This window comes from Borostomias antarcticus (genome assembly GCF_949987555.1).
Source record: "Borostomias antarcticus genome assembly, chromosome: 13".
Lineage (NCBI taxonomy): Eukaryota > Metazoa > Chordata > Actinopteri > Stomiiformes > Stomiidae > Borostomias > Borostomias antarcticus.
The window spans coordinates 13443235-13463089 of NC_140246.1; the positions used below are offsets into that span (position 1 = coordinate 13443235).

The window sequence follows — 19855 nt, forward strand, 5'->3', positions numbered from 1 at the left end:
TGGGCTGTATGTCATGTGTTAGGAGAGTCAATGGTAGGACCAGACCTTGACTCTGTCTCTCTCTCTCTCTCCCTCTCTGTCTCTCTCTTTCTGACTGTGCCTCTTCCTTTCTGTTTTTCAAATGTTCTCTCTCTCGTCTCCCTGCCTGCCTGTCTGTCTCTCTCTTTGTCTCCTGCTCTCTCTGCTCCTGCATCTCTCTGTCCCAGAAGAAACTGTTTGAATTTATTTCAAGAAAATCACACTTATAAATATATATGGTTGCCACGCAGGAAGTGCAATGAGCGCATCAAAGGCAAGTGAAACACTCTATAGCCACATTTAATCCCTACCTCAATATAAAAAATCAGGCATACGGTTCTGCATAAATGCAAAAATCAATTTTATAACTTTTGAGGCTTGGTCTGATCATTTGTGCAGATCTTGATGAAGATTCAAGGAAAATTGTGCCCTGTGATTTTTTTTGACTTTTTCATAAAATCCAATATGGATAATCCAATATGGCGGAAATGGCCTCATAGGTTGCGTTGAACTTGATCCAAGGAATCCAATCAATGGCACCTCAATTTTGCAAATTGGGCATACGGTTCAGCATAAATGCACCTCAAACTTTGACATATTGCTGGCATTAGAGTGTTCAAGCTGTCATCATGAGACTAGGTGACAGGGGTCATGAGACAGTCCCCGATGAGTGTGCCTATTGTGTTTTTGATACATCAAAACGTTGCTTAGATATGACCACACTTCCTGTTCGGTGGCTTCGCCGACAATTTTGATTAACTGTAACGGGAGAATGCTTTTGAAAATCACAAATCACTGTAAGAACTATGGAGAGACATTGGTCTTCCTACCGAGTTTTGAGCAAATTGGTGAAAACTCCAAAGAGTAGATATATTTTAAGTGTTTTTCACAAAATTTACAGTGACGGAAAATCCAATATGGTGGAAAATGACATCACAGGGTGTTGAGCTCGACGTGAGCCAAGGAATCCAACAGTGCCTCATTTAAAAAAACACACACACACACATACACACACACAATACACACACACACACATACACACACACGCTTGCATTCAGTCTTAGCGTGTCTGAGGTGTACGGTCAAGGGCTATGGATGCTCCTTACTGGGACACACACAGTTGCAATGGTGAAGTGTTGCCCTGTGTGAACTTTTATAGAGTGAACTGGATACCAAGACAGCACCGTTGTGAACAAGAACTTCATTAGCACAGGGACTGCTTTTCCCAAGGAATGGTGGGAAATCGGTCAATGTGTTCATTGTTAATCTGAGGCCCTGGGTCATCTCAGGCCTTTCACTGTCCTGTAGACGTTTGACTAAGCTCTACTAGTTGCTCTGGTATTAGGCGGGGGAGACATAAATCACCCAATAGTTCAAACAAGACAGCGCAGGCGATGGTTTTGTTACTTTCTTCCTTGACAGTTTTCCTTCCCGGGCAATTTGTAAAGTGTGGCTCAAGGTTAAACATCAACTGCAAGAGCTTAAACCTGTCCCCTCCCCTTTGACCTCACTCACTACCAGCATAGTGTATGAAAATAGCATGGGCCCAGTGACAATTATGGTTTATCTACATGTTATCTTGTTTGACACTCTGTTCACTGTCAAAGGGGGGTGTTTGTCAAAGAAAAACCGAGTCAACTCCCCTCAGCCAGTCAGCGAGATAAACAGTTCAGTGTGAAAAATGGGGGAAAGGCTGCTGCTGAAAGGCAGCAATACAAAAAAAAAGCTAAAGAAAAGCATTTTTGTATTGCCTGGGAATGTTCTTAATCCCAGAGTGATAAGTACTTTAGGTCAAAGTTCACAGTGCAGGAAGTGTTGGAATTCTTTCAGTGGCCTTCCAGCTGCCAGCGAAGCGATGGATGGGCCGTGGAGCCGGGCCTGTGTTTGGGAGGATATCCGGGGTAGATCTCATCTGCCCTCGCCACCCCCCATCATTGTGCAGTATCTCATAATCAGAGACAATTCATATTTGACATGTAAATGGACTGCGCTTAATCCAAAGCGCTTTACAATTGCCTCTCATTCACCCATTCACACACACATTCACGGCAGCTGCCATGCTCATTGGGAGCAATTTGGAGTTCAGTGTCTTGCCCAAGGACACTTCGACATGTGGACAGGAGGAGCAGGGATTTGAACTGCTGACCCTACGATGGTTGGACGACCTGCTCAACTTCCTGAGCCACAGCTGACCCTAGTACGTGTCATCTCTGTTCTATGCCCCATGTTCAACTTTTGCCGTCGTCCACTGCCCTTGGAAAATATGGGGCAGTAGTATTATATTAGATGTGAAGCTGTGCCATGTAAAATATTGTCATGCATAGATTATGTAACCGAGTGCTTTGGTGTGTGTTTAGATCTGGTTCAAGAGGTGACAGCGCAAGCTTCATGGATAAGCTGCTGTGATCACAGCAGTGACGTCACTGTTGAATGATACCAATGCCAGTGCGTTTTTCGGTTGAATAGGCAAATGTCCTTTTCAAGCTGACACACACACACACATGCCCCAACACTCACACATGCACACATACACGCACACATGCACACACACCAAGATGCAGATGACTCCCACACAAACACTTATATACACAGATGTAGATCAAGATGGAGGCACACACACACGCACACACACACACACACACACACACACACACACACACACACACACACACACACACACACACACACACACTGTCTCTCTCTCTCTCTTACATAGATTTATTCCAAATTGTATTATACCCCAAAATCAGCCAATATGTCGAACAGATACACAATTGAAACTATACTATATGATAAATACTTACATTTAAACTCCATATAATGTCAACCTAATGAATGTAGAGATTGTCATATAGCCTACAAGTGGCACCCGACGTTCCTGCCATGGCCATGTGCCCCTCCCTGCGAGTTACTGCGCAGACTCAGTGCACTCCACTGTCAGGGCAAGGCAGATTGACAGTATGGCGGCGGGATACAGCTGGAAGGATGCTACTGTCGCCTATGATGTGTCTTTCGCTACCAGAATGTGAATGGATTATCGACGGTAAAGGGAAAGGATACAGCTACAGAGGCCTGTCGCCGTGAGTTCCAAGATGGCCAGGCTCGCCGACTACTTCGTTGTGGTCGGGTACGACCTCGATAAGAGAGGTAAGGGTTGAGTGCTACAGAGCAGCTAGCCACACTATGCTAGCGCGTTAGCCACGGTTCAGCCCTAGACACCAGAGAGGCGTAGGAGAGGGAGGGGACGGGACGGGCCCGGACTACACGGCTCCCCGCAGCTCCGAGGGGTCTGACGGGCACAGCGCTGAACTACAGACCGAGGAGTCAAATCAGGGCCTGTCGAGATTAGTGAACTGCGGTCGCCTTGTCATATTCAACTCACTTACGAGAAAAGAAACGGCTGCATATTTAGCTGTGCACAACTCTCCTGCGTAGCTTTTCACCCAAGTCTATGTTAGCCTAACTAGACAATATGAAAGCGAACTAGCCTAAGCTTTAGCATCAGTAAATCTAGCTAACTGCCAATGTACTATCTGTCCAGCACTGCTAGCTAGTCAGCTAGTGGAACTGCACTCTTTCAAGACGGATTTATTAAGAATCGGTTTTATCTGCCATTTGCCAAAACCGGGGATCTGTGTGTATATTTCCATAGTCTGTCCCAAGATTCAGACATTTTCACAGCCAGCAAGATGAGTAACTAGAAATTATAGTGGAGAAATGTGTCAGTTCACCAGGGTCCCTGCAGCAAACACGTCGTTACTGTGCAAACTTTGAGGTGTCAGTCTCTTCCTGCATTAAAACCCAGCTCGCTGGTTAACTGGCTTAACACGTTGTGATTTTTCCAGATTTACGATTTTTGTTAGAATCCGTATAATTGTCCGTTGTTGTCTCTGTGTTTTGTTTGTGGAGATGAACCTAGATGGCGTGGCCCCTCCCCGAGCCCCCAGACCGGGGCCCAGCTCAGCTTTCCTCTTGTTGTGTTGTTGGACGAGGAGTGTTTCTGTTTGGGACCGTTATCTGACGCCCCCCCCGTTTGTGCCGTGGCCTAGATTCGTGATTCGTGCCATATAATGGCCCGTTAACCATGAAATATTCAAGCCTCCTTATCCGCTGAAAGCATGTAGCTAGTTTGGAACTTGGATGACAACATGGACGACTTATTTATAGAATAGATTCTCAATGATTTATTTAGAAGGAGTGTGGTGAAAATTCCAAGATGACAAGTCCTCAGCGACTTGAAGCAAGCAAGAATTGCTCTTTTTAAAATCGACTTATGCTTTGGCAAATGACGAGGTTGGACAACGATCAGTAGTTTTTTTTGCGTGCATTTGTTGCATCTTTATTTGATGGGGCAAATACGTGCAAGGTTAGGCAGGATGTTATAACGTGGACGTTGCACACACTGCAGAATCTGCTTCCTGTTCTACCCTGCTGTTTCTTTAGTGAATGCAGACCCGGCCTGGAAAGCATATGGGAGCCAGCCGTTAAAGACCCAGTACTGAGGTGTTCAAGGCCCCAGAGGCTAGTAAAATAATCACTCAGGATGATGATGATGATTTGAGTTGGTTAAACTAGAACAAACGTGAAACATGACGGTATTCTGGTGTTTCAGACACCATATTATGGTCTTTCCTCTCCTGTCTCTACTCATTGCTCTAAGTGGATATACCTCTGCAGTTAAATCGATACCCCATCTTGATGTCGTTCATACAACAAGGCTGAAGTCCTGTCCCAGTAGTTGTCTTCTTACATAATCTTCAAGTGCCAGAGTAAGCTTGGTGCATTCTTTGAGTATGTCAGCGTAGAATTCCCCATGCAGAGCGGGCGTGAGTGGAGGCGTGACAGTGACTGGCTGTACTAGCAGTTGCAACATCGGTACCGACTTGTCAGTCAGACAGACAGCAGTGGAAATCACATGATCATAGGTGCCGACTGACTGGTGCGCCTTCGGTGATGTCATCTGAGTTTGGCAAGTTCGCTCCCTCTCTGTATTTCTCAAACGATTGTGTCTGCTTCTGTGTACACACCACAATGTTGCTACAAGCCTTTTCCAACCTGTTCACGGGACTTACCAGAGGAACCGTCAACGGTGTGTTCACAAAAACCAAGCCTTGTTCTTCCCCGAGGGCCAGGGTTACTAATGTTGCATGCTTACCGTCCCAGCCTCGGGGAACACTGAACACACCCCTCGCCCTGGTGAAGGGCGACCGGAGAGCAGCGCCTTCAGCTGCTATTCATCCCTCTCTATTAGTCATCACTGTGTCAGATTTCATACTGTGTGTGCGCGCTCACCCCCCAGACACCATGACATAGGCCCGCTCAGAGCCAAGATGGCCGCCTGCGTGTGGCGTAGAGAGCGCACAGTGCCAGGGGTGCGGTTCTCCCGTCCTAGTAGCTGGGTCTGGCGAAACGGCGCTCGACAGCGTCGCTGTTGTTTTGACCGCTGCCCTCCTCCTCCTCCTCCTCCGCTGGACTGAGAAACAACGGCGGCGAATTGGACACTCCGTCGTCCGCGGCGCCTGGGCCCAAAACAGGAAGCGGGAGAGGGGACCCAGAGGAGAGGTGTTTGGAGCGAGAATCCAGATTGCCCCTCTCTCCCCTGTGAGTGTCAGGGTGTTCTGGAAACCCCAGGGAAGGGGTGTGTGTGTCTGCGAAAGAGCCTGATCTGAATGGCCACGTCGGTAGCTATTAACAGCAACACACACACACACACACACACGGGTCTTCATCCTGCCTCCCCGACTCTCTGCCTCTCGGGCCCGGGCGGAGGGGTATATTTGTGAATGCGGCTGGGGTGGTTTTTCAGCCCGGAGTGACGGGTCTGGCGCAGTCCTGACAGCCCTGGACCGGGGGGCGAGGCGAGGCGCAGCGCCGCAGCTCACAACAGCTCCCCCCGTAGGCTGTCAGCAGCCTGGCCAGGGGCACTCAGCCCAGCGCAGGGCCAGGGAAACACACTTGATAATGGGGGTCTACTCTATGGGGGGGGGGGGGGGGTCTTGTGGTTTGTCTCGCTGGACCGTCAAGGGCCAACACTGAGAGAAGCCAGATGAAACCTAGCCATTTGGCATTCCATCAGTTTTGTCCACCAAACAGACTCATTAGGCCGTAGGGCTGTCCAGAAAAAAATTGAAGTCTTTTTTTAAAAGAAGTTGGAACCTAAATTTGAGTGTTTGAATATTGTAATATTAATAAATAATATATTATTTATCAAAAATTATGCAGCGAATTATGTTCATGCACAAAACGTTCATTTCCCGCGCTGTCAAAAACACCTCAGCGAGGGGTAACAGTGTTCACAGTACAATATTACAGTCAAGGGTTATTTTATTAGGCTATTATATTCATGAAAAATCTTAAAAAAAATATATATATATATAAATTCGAATATCGTTCAAACTCTTCTAAATTAATTCGAATATATTCAAACTCAATTTCATGGCACTTTTGACAGCCCTATTAGGCCGAGGTGCTTGAGAGCGAATTATCAGCATCTGCATCCTCGAGGGGTTTGCGGTGCGTGTCGACCAGGTGCACAGGTTCTCCTCAGAGTCAGAATGTAAACAATGGTCAGTGAAGTTGGAGAAAGTTTGAGAGGGAGAGAGAGGAGGAGAGAGACAGGAAGGAGACTGAGGGAGAGAGAGGGACCGCTGAAGCCCTGCCAGCGATGCCCGTCTGCGGACAGCCACTTCCTCCCTCGGCCCCGGAGCGTTGCGGCAGCCACCCTCGGCCCCTCCAGAAATAGCCACACAATCTGTCTTTCATAGGGGACCGAGGGGGTGCTGCTGGAATGAGGACTGCGTGTGTGTGTGTGTGTGTGTGTGTGTGTGTGTGTGGGGTGCGCTTTGTGTTTTGGTGTCCTTTATATCGGTTTGTGTGTGTGTGTGTGTGTGTGCGTGTGTGTGTGTGTGTGTGTGTGTGGGGTGCGCTTTGTGTTTTGGTGTCCTTTATATCGGTTTGTGTGTGCGTGTGTGTGCGTGCGTGCGTGTGTCACTGTCTATTTGGTATGTTACCCTGCCAACATCAGCCTGCTCTTAAGATACAAAACAGCCACCCCCCATACTTGAGGTGGGAATGCGCTGGCTGGCTGTTCTCTTCCAGATCTTTTCATCTACATTCTGCTCTCTGAGCCCGAGATAAGGATAGCATCTTGGAACAAGGCTCTGGAGCTCCGTCTATCTCTCTCTGTCTACTGGCTTCTGTTTGGGCCATAGTGCAGCCTGAGCTGATGCCCATGAGCTGTGTTAAAGCAGCCTGTCTGGAATGAATGCTTCTTATTCAGACGTTGGTCCCAGCCCCCCTTAGCCGGCCCCCCTTTTCACTGCTCGGATATGGGGGGGGGAGTCAGACACGCACACACGCGCACACACACACACTCACACACGCGCACACACACACACACACACACACACACACACACACACACACATCCATATCTCTCCCTTTCTGGCACAAACACAGTCAGCTCATAATTGGTGACGTGCAGTGCAGGGACAGAATCTTGATGCCGTGGGGGGTCGGGGGGGTAGGGGGGATGACCCACTCCTAAGAAGCATGCTTTGATGGTCTTCCCTGGAATTTGGAGAATGTACCCCGCCCGCCTAACTCCCCTCCGGACAAGACTGAAGGCAATCCTGTTCCCAGCCCGCCAGGGGGGCTAACGGAGCGGCCGTTCAAAATAACCCCCCCCCCCGCGCTGCTTCTGTTGTGGCACTAGATCATGTCAGTCAGCCTTCCTCCTCCTCCTCCTCCTCACTCTCCCCTCCCTCCTGGACATGGCTGCCCACAGGTCTGACGGTGGCTCAGAAAGAAAGGAATTTATAAACCGGTCGGACTTGGTACCCCCGCTGGGTTTGAGCAGTTGAAGGATGCCGAGAAAATGCCGCCTATTGGTCCTGACTAGGGCTGGGTTAAAAAGACCGATTAATCGATTCTGAATCGATTCAAGAATCTCAAAACTGATCTTTTATTTAATGAATGAATGAATGAAGGAATAAATGAAGGAATGAATAGTTCATTAATTCATTCAATGATTCATTCATTCATTAATTCATTCAGTGATTCATTCATTCATTCATTTATTCATTTTTGGAAATCAGTATTGATACCCAGCCCTAGTATTGATGTGTTGCATCACTTGGCAGTCATGTAATTAAGGTTACAGATTAAAAAAAACAGGTTTTAGTAACACTAACTGAATCGATATTGAATCGAATCGAATTGAATCGTGATAATAGATTCTGAACCTTGTGAATCGGAATCGAATCGATTCTTGAAATTCAAATCAATACCCATCCCTAGTCCTGACCAGGAAAGGGTGCTCCTTCTGATTTGCTGGTCTCTCCTCAGTGTAGAGGGAGTGGTTACTGCTGGTCTCCCCCTCCCCTCCCCCTAGAGAACACAGGGACGGTCTTTCTAGATGAGAGCATAAGCTGGCGTGAGGTTTTGCTGCTCCGTTGGTCTTTATTGTTTAACTGTCCTCCCCAGGCGTGAAACATTGCGTCATCCTCTTAAAGGACCCTGCTGTGTGGACCGGCGAGTGAAAGAGCTTCATGTGACGCTGTGACCTCCTGTCACCTTTGACCGGAGATGAACTCTGACCTCTTGAGGTTGAGAAATGGTGTGCTTGTGGGGGAGGGGGGGTACTGGCCAATTAGGAATGGAATACAGTGTTTCTCCTAGGATTTTTTTCAGGGGGGAGGTGGTAGGCTACTATATAACAATAATTATTTACAAAAAATAAACAAAAACAAAAAATTACATTTGCCTGCAGGAAACGTGTGTGAATGCTGAACAGCTGAAAATAAATTGCATTGCTGAAAATGCATAGCCTAAATGGGGAAAAATGGGAACTTGCCCATTTAGTCAACACATAGCTGATGTTAGCCTACAATGTATGCCCAACAATGTTACTAGCATCAGAAGACAGACTAAACTGTGGTTACATTACTTATGCAGCTAGCTACAGCAACCGAAAATAGGTTATTTCATCATCTCACTCCCATTCAAAACATGTCCACTAGCCGCAATGCTAATTTTCGCTATGTTAAACTTCATTGACTTATACTTCATTGACTTATGCTACAAATGTTAGCTATCTAAAAGTCCGCTTAATATTTTGGGCTGTTTGGTTCTTTCAGGAGGGGCGGGATGCCCCTCCAAGGCAATGGTAGGTAGGGCTGTAACGATTATTACATTATCGTCAAAACGCGATTATTTTTTCTGACCGCGATTGTTTTTTGTAACCGCGGTTATGAAAAAAATGTTTCAAAAAAAAAAAAATATATATTTTTTTTAATAAAAAAAAAAAAAAGTATGTTGCAGAGTTAATATGGTAGCAACCCAGTTCAATGGAATTCTTAAACTTGTTGGCACTTGTCCTATACGTTCATAGAAGAGACACTGTATTAAAGAAGTAAAGAAGCACTGATGCATTGTCCACTTCATGTGCTATTTGTATACTCCAAATTTTCTTAATTTTAATTTTTCAATGCTTTTTTTTAATTGAGGAGGATATATGTTCTATGTAAATGTTAACATTCATGATATTAAAGAGGCGTGGTTTTAAACCACAGGTTTACTTCATAGGCTGAGTACTATTAGGCTAAAAATGAGTCAGAACCTGGAACCCACCCACCCTCACACACTCACTTACTCCCTCTGTGTCTGTCTGTCTTTCTCTTTCTCTCTCTCTCTCTCTCTCTCAAACACACACTCTCTCACTCAAATCATGCGGACATGAGCATCAGTGCCAGGGCCCGCCCGTGGCATAGGCGAAGTAGGCGGCCGCCTAGGGTGCCAGATCGGCAAGGGGCCCTAGTGGTGTGATGCGAGCCCCCCCCCCCCCCCCCCCCGGTCAACAACTCTGACAATTATTGTAATAATCGCGATTATTTTTCTGACAATTAATCGTTAAGCTAAATTCATAATCGTTACAGCCCTAATGGTAGGGGAAACACTGAATAGGTATGATGTGAACAGGGGACACTAGGACTTTGGAAGCTGGTGAAGGCAGAGAGGTTGAGGGTTGTTGGTGGGTGGGATCTTCTCTCTGCTGATTGGCTGTGAGTGAGGGCGGCAAACAGCGAGGTTAGGATTGGATCGCGTTCAATCCATTGTGTTTCAATTAGAGAGCACGCGTGCACATCCAGAGTGGGAAGTGCTGGTCAGATCAAGCAAAAGATATGAAGTCTAAAAATATGAAGAGTAAACCGGCCTAGTATTCTTCAGAAGGGACCGCACACTCCAAAAACCCAGGCGATGGACCGACTTACTTTATAAATGCATAGGTTTATTCAGCACCTGATGAAGCACATAGCCAAATGCGTTGTGCCGTCTGAATTTATAAACCTATGAAGTAAAACCAGTCCATTGCCTGATTTTTTGGAGTGTGTAGTCTCTTCCGATGAATACTAGGAAGGCTTACTCTTAGTTATGTTTCAATTTCCTAACTGTCCCCCCCTTCCCACAGAAGACGGCTTGGGGCTGCCTGCTCCTCCCGTCCAGGCTGCCCAGCCATGTTTTAACTCTGTCATAATGCTAGTGGTCAATGCCCTTAACCGCTGCAACCATTCCTCTCATACTTCTCCTGTCACTCCCTCTTGTTCTGACCACTGCAGCCTCACAGATGTAGGCTAGGCTAGCTGCTGCTAGCATAACAGAGTTCCCAGGCAGGAGCATTCAGACACGTTCAGAGCTGAGCGAGCGTTGCGTGTTGTAGCCTTGTTCCTGGGCTACATGATGAGGTCCACTGCGGGGTCAGCGCTGCCATAGCGTTGAGCGCTACGTGCTTCGTTTTCTCCTCACCGGACTGATTCCGGTTGAGACATGAGTCTTATTCAGGAATTGTCACCGCTTTAATTTACTCTGGGATATTTAGCGCACTGTGTTGCCTCTGGGTATGAAATGCGCTATATAAATAAAGCTTTGATTGATTGATTGATTGATTTGCATTTTGATCCTTTCCTCTCCCCTCTGTCTAATATGTGGTCTGTGATTCCAGGGTCTGTGTGACGGTCTGCCCTGTCACCAGGCCGCCTGGTGCTGTGGCCTGGTTGGCAGAGTGTCTTGAGAGAGCAGCCCAGTGTGTGAGTCTCTGTCCTGTGGCCCTGCAGTGGTGGACTGAACTGCCCACTGACGTCAGGACAGCAGAGTCGCTGCCCATCTTTCGCCACAGGCTCAAAACTCACCTCTTCAAGAAGTACTACCAGGATCCTCCCTCTTAAGCACCTATTGTATTTTTAGTTTGCTATTCATCACTTTGGCTTCAGCACTAGATTATGCTCTTAGTCACTCATATTAGAAAGGAGATGCACTTGTGAGTTCTGGCAAGTAGTAGTACACTGACGTTTCCTACGTTAAATGCCATAAGTCGTTTTTGGATAAAAGCATCAGCTAAATGACTGTAATATAAAATGTAATCACCCTTCCAACGTCCGCTGTCCTCATCCGCAGTCCTTGATAAGTCCTCAACGCAGATGCAGCCCTAATTTAGGCTAATATAATTTTTTTCATACTTTGATATTAGGCTGGTATTTTTCTTTTGAGATTGATATTTGATGTCAAAGTGGCTACAATCTTTAGATAGTAGGTCTTAGCCTAGTTAGTTAGTCAGCCTGTGTGGCTGTGAACTGTGTAGGAGACGGAAGTAGCAGGCCTCAGACAGACCTCACACACACACGGCACAGAACTGCAAAGGAAATGAGTGGAAAAAAATGACAGCCAGGTTTGTTGATTGGGGGACCTAATTTGAATGTGAGATGACAGCGGCGATTCAAATGAAACACACTGTAAAGTTTAAGTAAAGGCAGGAATGTCTCTATTCTCCCTCTCTCTCTCTCTCTCTCTCTCTCTCTCTCTCTCTACCTCGCTCTCTCCCTTTCTCTCTCTTTCTCTCTCTCTCTCTTTCTTTCTCTGCAAAGGAGAGAGTGCGTTTCCTCTCCTAGAAAGCCGAGGCCTACATTTTTGTTTTGGGGATCTGGGAGAAATATGTGTGTGTGAGGGGGGGTGGGGGGTGTGGGGGCGTGATGTAGGGGGGGTGTGAGCTTCGCAGGAAGGATGTGAGTCTGTTGAAGAGCTGTTCCACAAAGAAAATGTCCCTCTTGGTCACCAGGGCAACTGTGCAACTGCCAGATGGAGCCTTTTTCAACCCCCCTTCTGGTCTCCAGCGCCCGTATGACTTGTCCATGTTTAACATTGATGTGTATAGTATCGTATTTTGAATACTGCGCATGTAAGATTCTCTATTGGTCTTCTGCTTTCTCCTTGGTGTCCGTAGAGCTGTGTGTGTGTGCGTGTGTGCGCGTGCGTGCGTGCGTGCGTGCGTGCGTGCGTGCGTGTGTGTGTGTGTGTGTGTGTGCGCGCGTGCGTGTGTGTGTGCATCATCCACCCAGTGTGTTATGAGCCAAGGAGACGCCAGGGTCTGGGTGTACACACTGCTGCTTTTAATCAGAGAGAGTGACTCACCCAACTCTGACCCTAATCCATATTAGCTGACATATCAGCACAGCTGTGTGTGTGTGTGTGTCTCAGTGTTGTGTGCGTGTAAAACAGAGAGGACAGTGTTTGTCACTGGGTGTGGCGGTTTGCTTTAACATTATGTCATTGTGTGTGTGTGTGTGTGTGTTTCATTTTGCATATTGAATTGAATTGGCTATATTCATGCGGAATGGAGAATTATGAAACCTATTCTAAAACATGACACTTATCTAACCATCTGTGGCTTGGACTCGTCTGATCTGTACTTTCTGGGTGACAGCTGATCAGTAATAAATGAATTTGTCGTAGTATAAAGTGGTCATGTAATGATAGTTCTGTCCCCAGGGAGACCACCTCTTGTCGGTTAGCGTCAGACCAGCCGCTCAGCTGAGCACCGACTCGCCTTGCAAGTGTGAGTGTACGTCCGAAACCATAGCAACCATCTGCCATCTATCACTGCGGTTTGAAGACATGCTTAGAAGAAGAAGCTGCGGTCGTGGTCTGGCATAGCACCAAGTACATAATACACACACACACACACACACAGACACACACACACACACACACATCCTCAACTTTGACAGACTATCCAAAGCCATATGGTCTATTAGTCATTCATTGTTCATTCTAATCAGAGTGCATATCCAGTGTGACTCCTTTGACTGTTGTCGTTTTTTGCCGTATAACTTCCTTATCTTAGTGTCTAGGTTGGCATAGGACATCTCTCTCTCTCCCTCCTTCTCACTCCCTCCCTCTTTCCCTCTCCCCTCCCTCTCCTCCCTCTTTCCCTCTCCCCTCCCTCTCTCTCCCTCTCCTTTTCCCTCTCTCTCCCTGTCATCTTTGACCCAATCTTACCTTCCTCTCCCCCCACCTCCTCCCCGTACTTCCTCCTCCTCTCGTTCTCCCTCCAGCGGCGTTCGTATTACGCAACAGCTCCAGCTGATAGCGGCGTCTCTCATTCACTCTCACACCACCACCGCCGCCCGCCCGCCCGCCACCCGCCAGCCTCATGTCATCACGTCGCATTCCAGTCGCGCCAGAGTCCGATAGGCAGCCTGTGCAAACCAACCCCGGGGCCTGCTTGCATCAGCAGCTCGGTCGGTTAATGACCCACCGACTGAGACTGTGCGCTTCTGTACCTGACCTGTACCTGTCTGTGCTGCTCACTCCACTCACGTCTTATCTGCTCACCTTGGCCAGTTGAACGTCTGGTGGACTGTCAGCGTCAGGGGGTCACTTACTGCAGCGCAATAGAATAGTATGCTGCCAAATAAGAACCCGAGGGCACTGTATCAGTTAATTGGAGAAACTACTGTCTCTGTGAGGTCCAGCACGTATCACTCTGTGTGTGTGGGTGTGTGCATGTGTGCGAGCGTGCGTGCGTGCACACGCCTGTGTATGTGTCTGTCTGTCTTATCATGCAAATATCTTATTTGCAGTTTCCTCATGAGTTACTGGCCTAGATGGTTTGAGCTGTAGCAGAGCCCTGGTCTCTGTGTCCTGGTCTCTGGTCCCTGGTCTCTGGTCTCTGGTCCCTGGTCTCTGGTCCCTGGTCTCTGGTCCCTGGTCTCTGGTCTCTGGTCTCTGGTCTCTGGGCCCTGGTCTCTGGGCCCTGGTCTCTGTTCCCTGGTCTCTGTGTCCTGGTCTCTGGTCCCTGGTCTCTGGTCCCTGGTCTCTGGTCTCTGGTCTCTGGTCCCTGGTCCCTGTTCCCTGGTCTCTGTTCCCTGGTCTCTGGTCTCTGGTCTCTGGTCTCTGTTCCCTGGTCTCTGTTCCCTGGTCTCTGTGCCCTGGTCTCTGTTCCCTGGTCTCTGTTCCCTGGTCTCTGGTCTCTGGTCTCTGGTCTCTGTTCCCTGGTCTCTGGTCTCTGTTCCCTGGTCTCTGTTCCCTGGTCTCTGGTCTCTGTTCCCTGGTCTCTGGTCTCTGTTCCCTGGTCTCTGTGCCCTGGTCTCTGTTCCCTGGTCTCTGTTCCCTGGTCTCTGGTCTCTGGTCTCTGGTCTCTGTTCCCTGGTCTCTGGTCTCTGTTCCCTGGTCTCTGTTCCCTGGTCTCTGGTCTCTGGGCCCTGGTCTCTGGTCTCTGGTCTCTGTTCCCTGGTCTCTGTTCCCTGGTCTCTGGTCTCTGTTCTCTGTTCTCTGGTCTCTGTTCCCTGGTCTCTGGTCTCTGTTCTCTGGTCTCTGGTCTCTGGTCTCTGGTCTCTGTTCTCTGGTCTCTGGGCCCTGGTCTCTGGTCTCTGGGCCCTGGTCTCTGTGCAGGAGGCACGGTTGATCGATACGAGCGTTTCCCTCTTGACTTCTCAGGGAGAAGTGCTCCAGAGGCCACGCTGCCGCAGGCCGGCCGGCTCGTCCGGGCCGCAGCGATTTGAGAAACGTCACGCAACTCGCTTCCTCCTTCTCTGGAAGAGCGGCGAACGGCGCCGTCTGAGTCTCTCACGGCCAGACCACAGCCCCCCTAAATGGCTGCCTCCGTGTGTCTGTGGCGCCGCATCACCTGCTCACAGTTTCAGTTCAGCTGCGTTGTTTCATTACGACTGTGTGCGACTGGGACTCCACACACTGGGTCTCTGATCAGTGAGCAGCTCACCTTGTTGGTCACTTGGCTGCGTGCAGACAGCTATACCGTTCTCAGGTCAGGTTTTTTGGACATGGGCAGTGTTATGGAGAACATTTTCTGGACATCTCCTCTGAATACGAGTGCGCGTTCAGGGCAGGTTCCTTCCCATCACCCTCTTCAAAGATCTGAACTCTCACCTGAAGAGCAGTTTAAGGATTATGCAAGGGAACTCGACCGCTCCATGACGGAAAAGCAGCTTCTGGAATGTGCAATCATATGCAAACATCTACCAGAGAGCGCAAATTCAAAAAAACACAAAAGCAAACATGTTTCGTCATCGTCCCCTGGCACGCGACCACGCCACCGGGTCCGTTAGGCCTACTTGACCTTGCTGGGCGCGTGATGCCGACGCCCATGCCCTCTCCTCCCTGTCTCAACGTCGTCCGCCGGCCTGGGCCTGCCCACCAGGGCTGACCCCTGACCCAGTCGCCCTGTCTTGTAATAGCATGCCCATCTGGCCTGGCCTAGCCTGGCCCAGCCTGGCACGCCTCTAGTTTGATTTGATTGATTGATCGATTTTTTATTTCTGTGTCATGCACACAAAGTGCCCAACCCTCATGGGGCTTTTAAGACACCGATTATAATACAATTGCAGCAAAGTAATACAGTGCATTACAAAAATGCATTACTTTTCAGTTCTGTTACAGTTATTTAATTGCTCTGCCTACATCACGGACAGAGACATAGTCGTCCATGAGCGGACCTAGGACTGGAATGAGGAACTGACTATGATTACAAGGATTCCAATGTATTTGTACTTGCACTTGTTACACATGGCAGATAAACTTCTATTCTATTTTGTTTTAACCAGAACGACATGTTCTAATACATGAGATTAGCATTTCATTACAGCTCAGCTTTAAGGTGTTCTGCCTTCTCCCACGTTTGACAGATGACATTTGCCACAGAAGAGGCTACCTTTCTGAAGCTCTGCTCCAGTTTTTCATATCCTCCAAATCAAAGAAATCTACTAAATCTCATAACTGGAGGACATTTTACTGAAACGTACATCCCTTCTATCATCATAAACAGGGCAGTAAAAAAGTGAACCCCATTTTCAATTTCACATAGTTCACATAACAAACAAAGTGTGTCATATCTGTGTTTATGGCACCTCTCCTCTCTCGGCGGTGGTTAGTTGTTGTCTTATGTCATGAGTTGTCTCTCTGGCATGCTGCTGCTTCAGTAGGACAGACCTGTCTGTTGGAAAGCAGACCATGCTCGTAGGTCTTGTACGGTATTGTTTGTGTGCAGCGCACCGTTGGGGCTATTTAGTGTGTTTGTGCGTGTAGCCGGCTAGCCGCTATGCTACTGAACTGGGCCTTAGGCTGCCATGTTGGTTCTCAATACCCCGGTGAAAAAACCTTCTCTTCTTCTTAGGTCCCGTGAAGCTGAGTGGTTTGAGGATTTAAAAGCGGTCAAGTCCCCACAGAGCCAGCATAGAGCCACTAGCTTCACCTCTGAACCACTAAAAGCAGCCCTACACCCAAAGCTGTGTGTGTGTGTGTGTGTGTGTGTGTGTGTGTGTGTGTGTGTGTGTGAGAAGTGGGGGGAGGGTGGGGGGGGGAGGGGCTGGTGTGTGTTTGTTTGTGTTGTGTTTCCCCTTGGGGTTTTTTCAGGGGTGGTGGCAGGGCCCCTGACACTACTAGTGTTGTCGCGGGGCGGGCGTGTCACAGACACATGGTGTCGATAGTGTCGTCATAGACGCGCGCTTAGCGGTGCATTTCTCTACACTGAGCTGAAATGAGTGCACATAACTTTGGTAAATAAATATTAACAATTTACAACACATAAAAACATCACTTGAAAAAAATCATTTCCTGCAGAAAATGCGTATGAATGCTGAACAGCTGAAAAGAAATCGCAAAAGCATTGCTGAAAAGGCATAGCCTAAATGGGGGAAAATGTGAACTAACTTGAATGCAACACCATTTAGTCCACAATACATAGCCTAGCTAATGTTAGCCTACATGGTTACTAACATCAGAAGACATAGACTTAATTGTGGTTACATTACTTATGTAGCTAGCTACAGCAACCGAAAATATTTTCATGTCATCATCTCTCACTCCCAGTCAGCAAATGTCCGCTAGCCGCGATGCGAATTTTCACTGTGTTAAACTCCATTGACTTATGCTAAAATGTTAGTGATCTCAAAGTAAGCTATTTGGGGGTCTTTCAGGAGGGGTGGGAGGTCCCGTTGGTCCAATGCAGTGGTAGGAGAAACACTGGTGTATTATTAATGAATATCCTAATAGCCTGTTAGTTCTGACCAGCCGAGACTGCGGCACTGGAAACATCTTGGAAATTTGGAATCCCGGTGTGGAGTGGGAATGTTGGAATGGTAGCGAAGCTGTATTCCCCATCATCACCTCCCTCCCCTGGCGCTGGAGCTGTCATGTTCTCATTCCAAGACGGCCGACTAGCCCCTGACTGCACGCTGGGGAGCCCACACACACACACACACACACACACACACGCGCGCACACAGACAGACACACACACACAGACAGACACATACACACACACACACACACACACGCACACGCACACATACACACACACACACACGCACACAGACACACACACACACACACACACACACACACACACACACACACACACACAGACAGCAAGGATGTTCACATCTGGTAGTGCTTTCTTTGGGATCTGTCTTGAGTGGTTGATGTGGTAGGAGAGCGAGGGGCTGGAGGGGGAGAGGAAGGTTTTTCTCATTGCTCTCAGCCCAGGGCTGAACACATTCTTAGAACCTTCTCAGCCCCAGGCTAAGGGAGCTGTTAGCCCCAGGCTAAGAAAGCTAAGCTTTCACACGGGCACCATCCTAGCACATTCCAAAGTGGGCTTACCCTGACTTTAGCCCAGGGCTTGCTGGCCCTTCTCCGGAGCAGGGTTAGCCCCGAGTTTGCGGGGTTATCCCCTGAAAATTGACTAAATGTGTGGCTAAATGGTGCCAGTGTGTAACAGGCCTAAAGTAAACTATGGGCTTTGCATCACATTTTTGTTGTCCAATCACACAACTTCCTCATCACGTCACACAATTTACAGTAGGCGCTATTGGCAACCAAAATCGTTGCAACTAGACTATTAACGGCAACATCATAGCATAACAATAATGTGTCCGCAAGATTTTTTTAAAAGATCGAATTGGTCGCAGGCAGAAACGGCAACGTTTCTGAGTGGTCGGAAAAGTCCGTTCAGATTCAGAACAAACTAGCGCTGCTGCTTGCTCTTAGCGAGTAGGCTAGTCACACATCATCCGAATGTAAACATTAGTCGCGTGTTCCAACAGACATTTAACCCACGGCTAGTAGAACTGCAGCGTGAATCGTATAGCCCTGGGTTTAGTTTAACCCATGGTTAACAAAGTGTGTGTGAAAAGAGCCTAAATTAACCCAGGGTTAACTCTTAGCCCAGGGCTAAGGATAGCCCTAGGCTAAGAATATGCAGTGTGAAAGCATTAGGGAGACAGAATAAGAGGTATGGGGGGGGGGGGGTAGATACTGAATTCCCATTGTCTGACTTTCTCCCCCACTTGCACTCTTCCACCTCATGGCTTCGATAGCGTAGCAATATTTGTGCAACACTGTCGGCCATCGGCCAAGTGCTTGACTGAGAGACAGAATCAGTGCACACTGTGGATTGAGGGTTGAGAAATTTCTAGAAGGTGGCTAGAGAGTGGGAACCTTTGTACTAAAGAAGTAAATGTCGCCTCACGCCCTCAGTCGCGTGTTTGTGCGTGTGTGCGCGCGCGCACGCTCATACAGGCGACGTGTGCATGTTTGCCCATGTGTGTGTCAGTGTGTGAGGGTTAGTCGACAGCAGTTGCAGGATGTGTCACATGCAGTTGCAGGATGTCCTGCCGCCTGTGTGTGTGTGTGTGTGTGTGTGTGTGTGTGTGTGTGTGTGTGTGTGTGTGTGTGTGTGTGTGTGTGTGTGTGTGTGTGTGTGTGTGTGTGTGTGTGTGTGTGTGTGTGTGTGTGTGTGTGTGTGTGTGTGTGTGTGTGTGTGTGTGTGTGTGTGTGTGTGTGTGTGTGTGTGTGTGTGTGTGGTGGCGGCGGCGGCGGCATCACTTTCCTGAGGGGTGAGTCACTACTACCAGGGACTGTTTTCCCAATATAATGAAAAGCACATTGGGTGGTTACACCTATGGTCGCCATGGTTGAATTGACTGGATGGAGTTGGTTGGGGGTTAGCAGGGCCTCGGCAGTGTGACCCCATCGGTGACCTCTCAGGTGCGGTAGAGGCCTGAAGGATGAGCAGCCCCCCCGGGGATTGTTCAAGTTAATCCCATCTTATATTTAATGGCACACCCCTAGTCTCTCTGCTTGCTACGCCTCGTCACGTTGTCAGATGACTACATAGAAAGCGTTGATCACATTAGACAAACACGGGCGCACGCACACGCACACACCTATGCTACGTGCCAGAGCTCACACAGACGGACGGCTTCTCTAATTTACTGCCACAGTGCAGGTGCTTTATGGGAGTGCATTATGGGAAACCACGGCTTTGGTCTCAGGCTTAACCCTCTTGACCTTAACACCGTTCGTCATCGTAAGCCACAGAGCTCGTGCTCCTCACATAGTTTCATAGTCGGGTGGAAGTGCGTCCAAGGCCAGGCCAAGTATGATATCAATCTTTTTTTAACACCTTCGCCGTCCGCAAATGGGACCGTCTGTCCCTGGCTGGTCGTCATGGCGAGCGCGTGGCTTATGACTGGATGAAAACACGAAA

General features: G+C 48.4%; 1 protein-coding gene across 1 annotated transcript in view; it reads left to right on the top strand.

Annotated features, from left to right (window-relative positions):
- Positions 1-3056: 3056 nt before the first annotated feature.
- sbf1 (SET binding factor 1) overlaps positions 3057-19855 on the top strand; it is a 64540-nt gene continuing 47741 nt past the window's right edge. Inside the window, exon 1 of the mRNA XM_084448005.1 lies at positions 3057-3165. Within this exon, the coding sequence (XP_084304131.1) occupies positions 3111-3165 (55 nt within the window). The 5' untranslated portion in view covers positions 3057-3110. The remainder of the gene's footprint in view (positions 3166-19855) is intronic.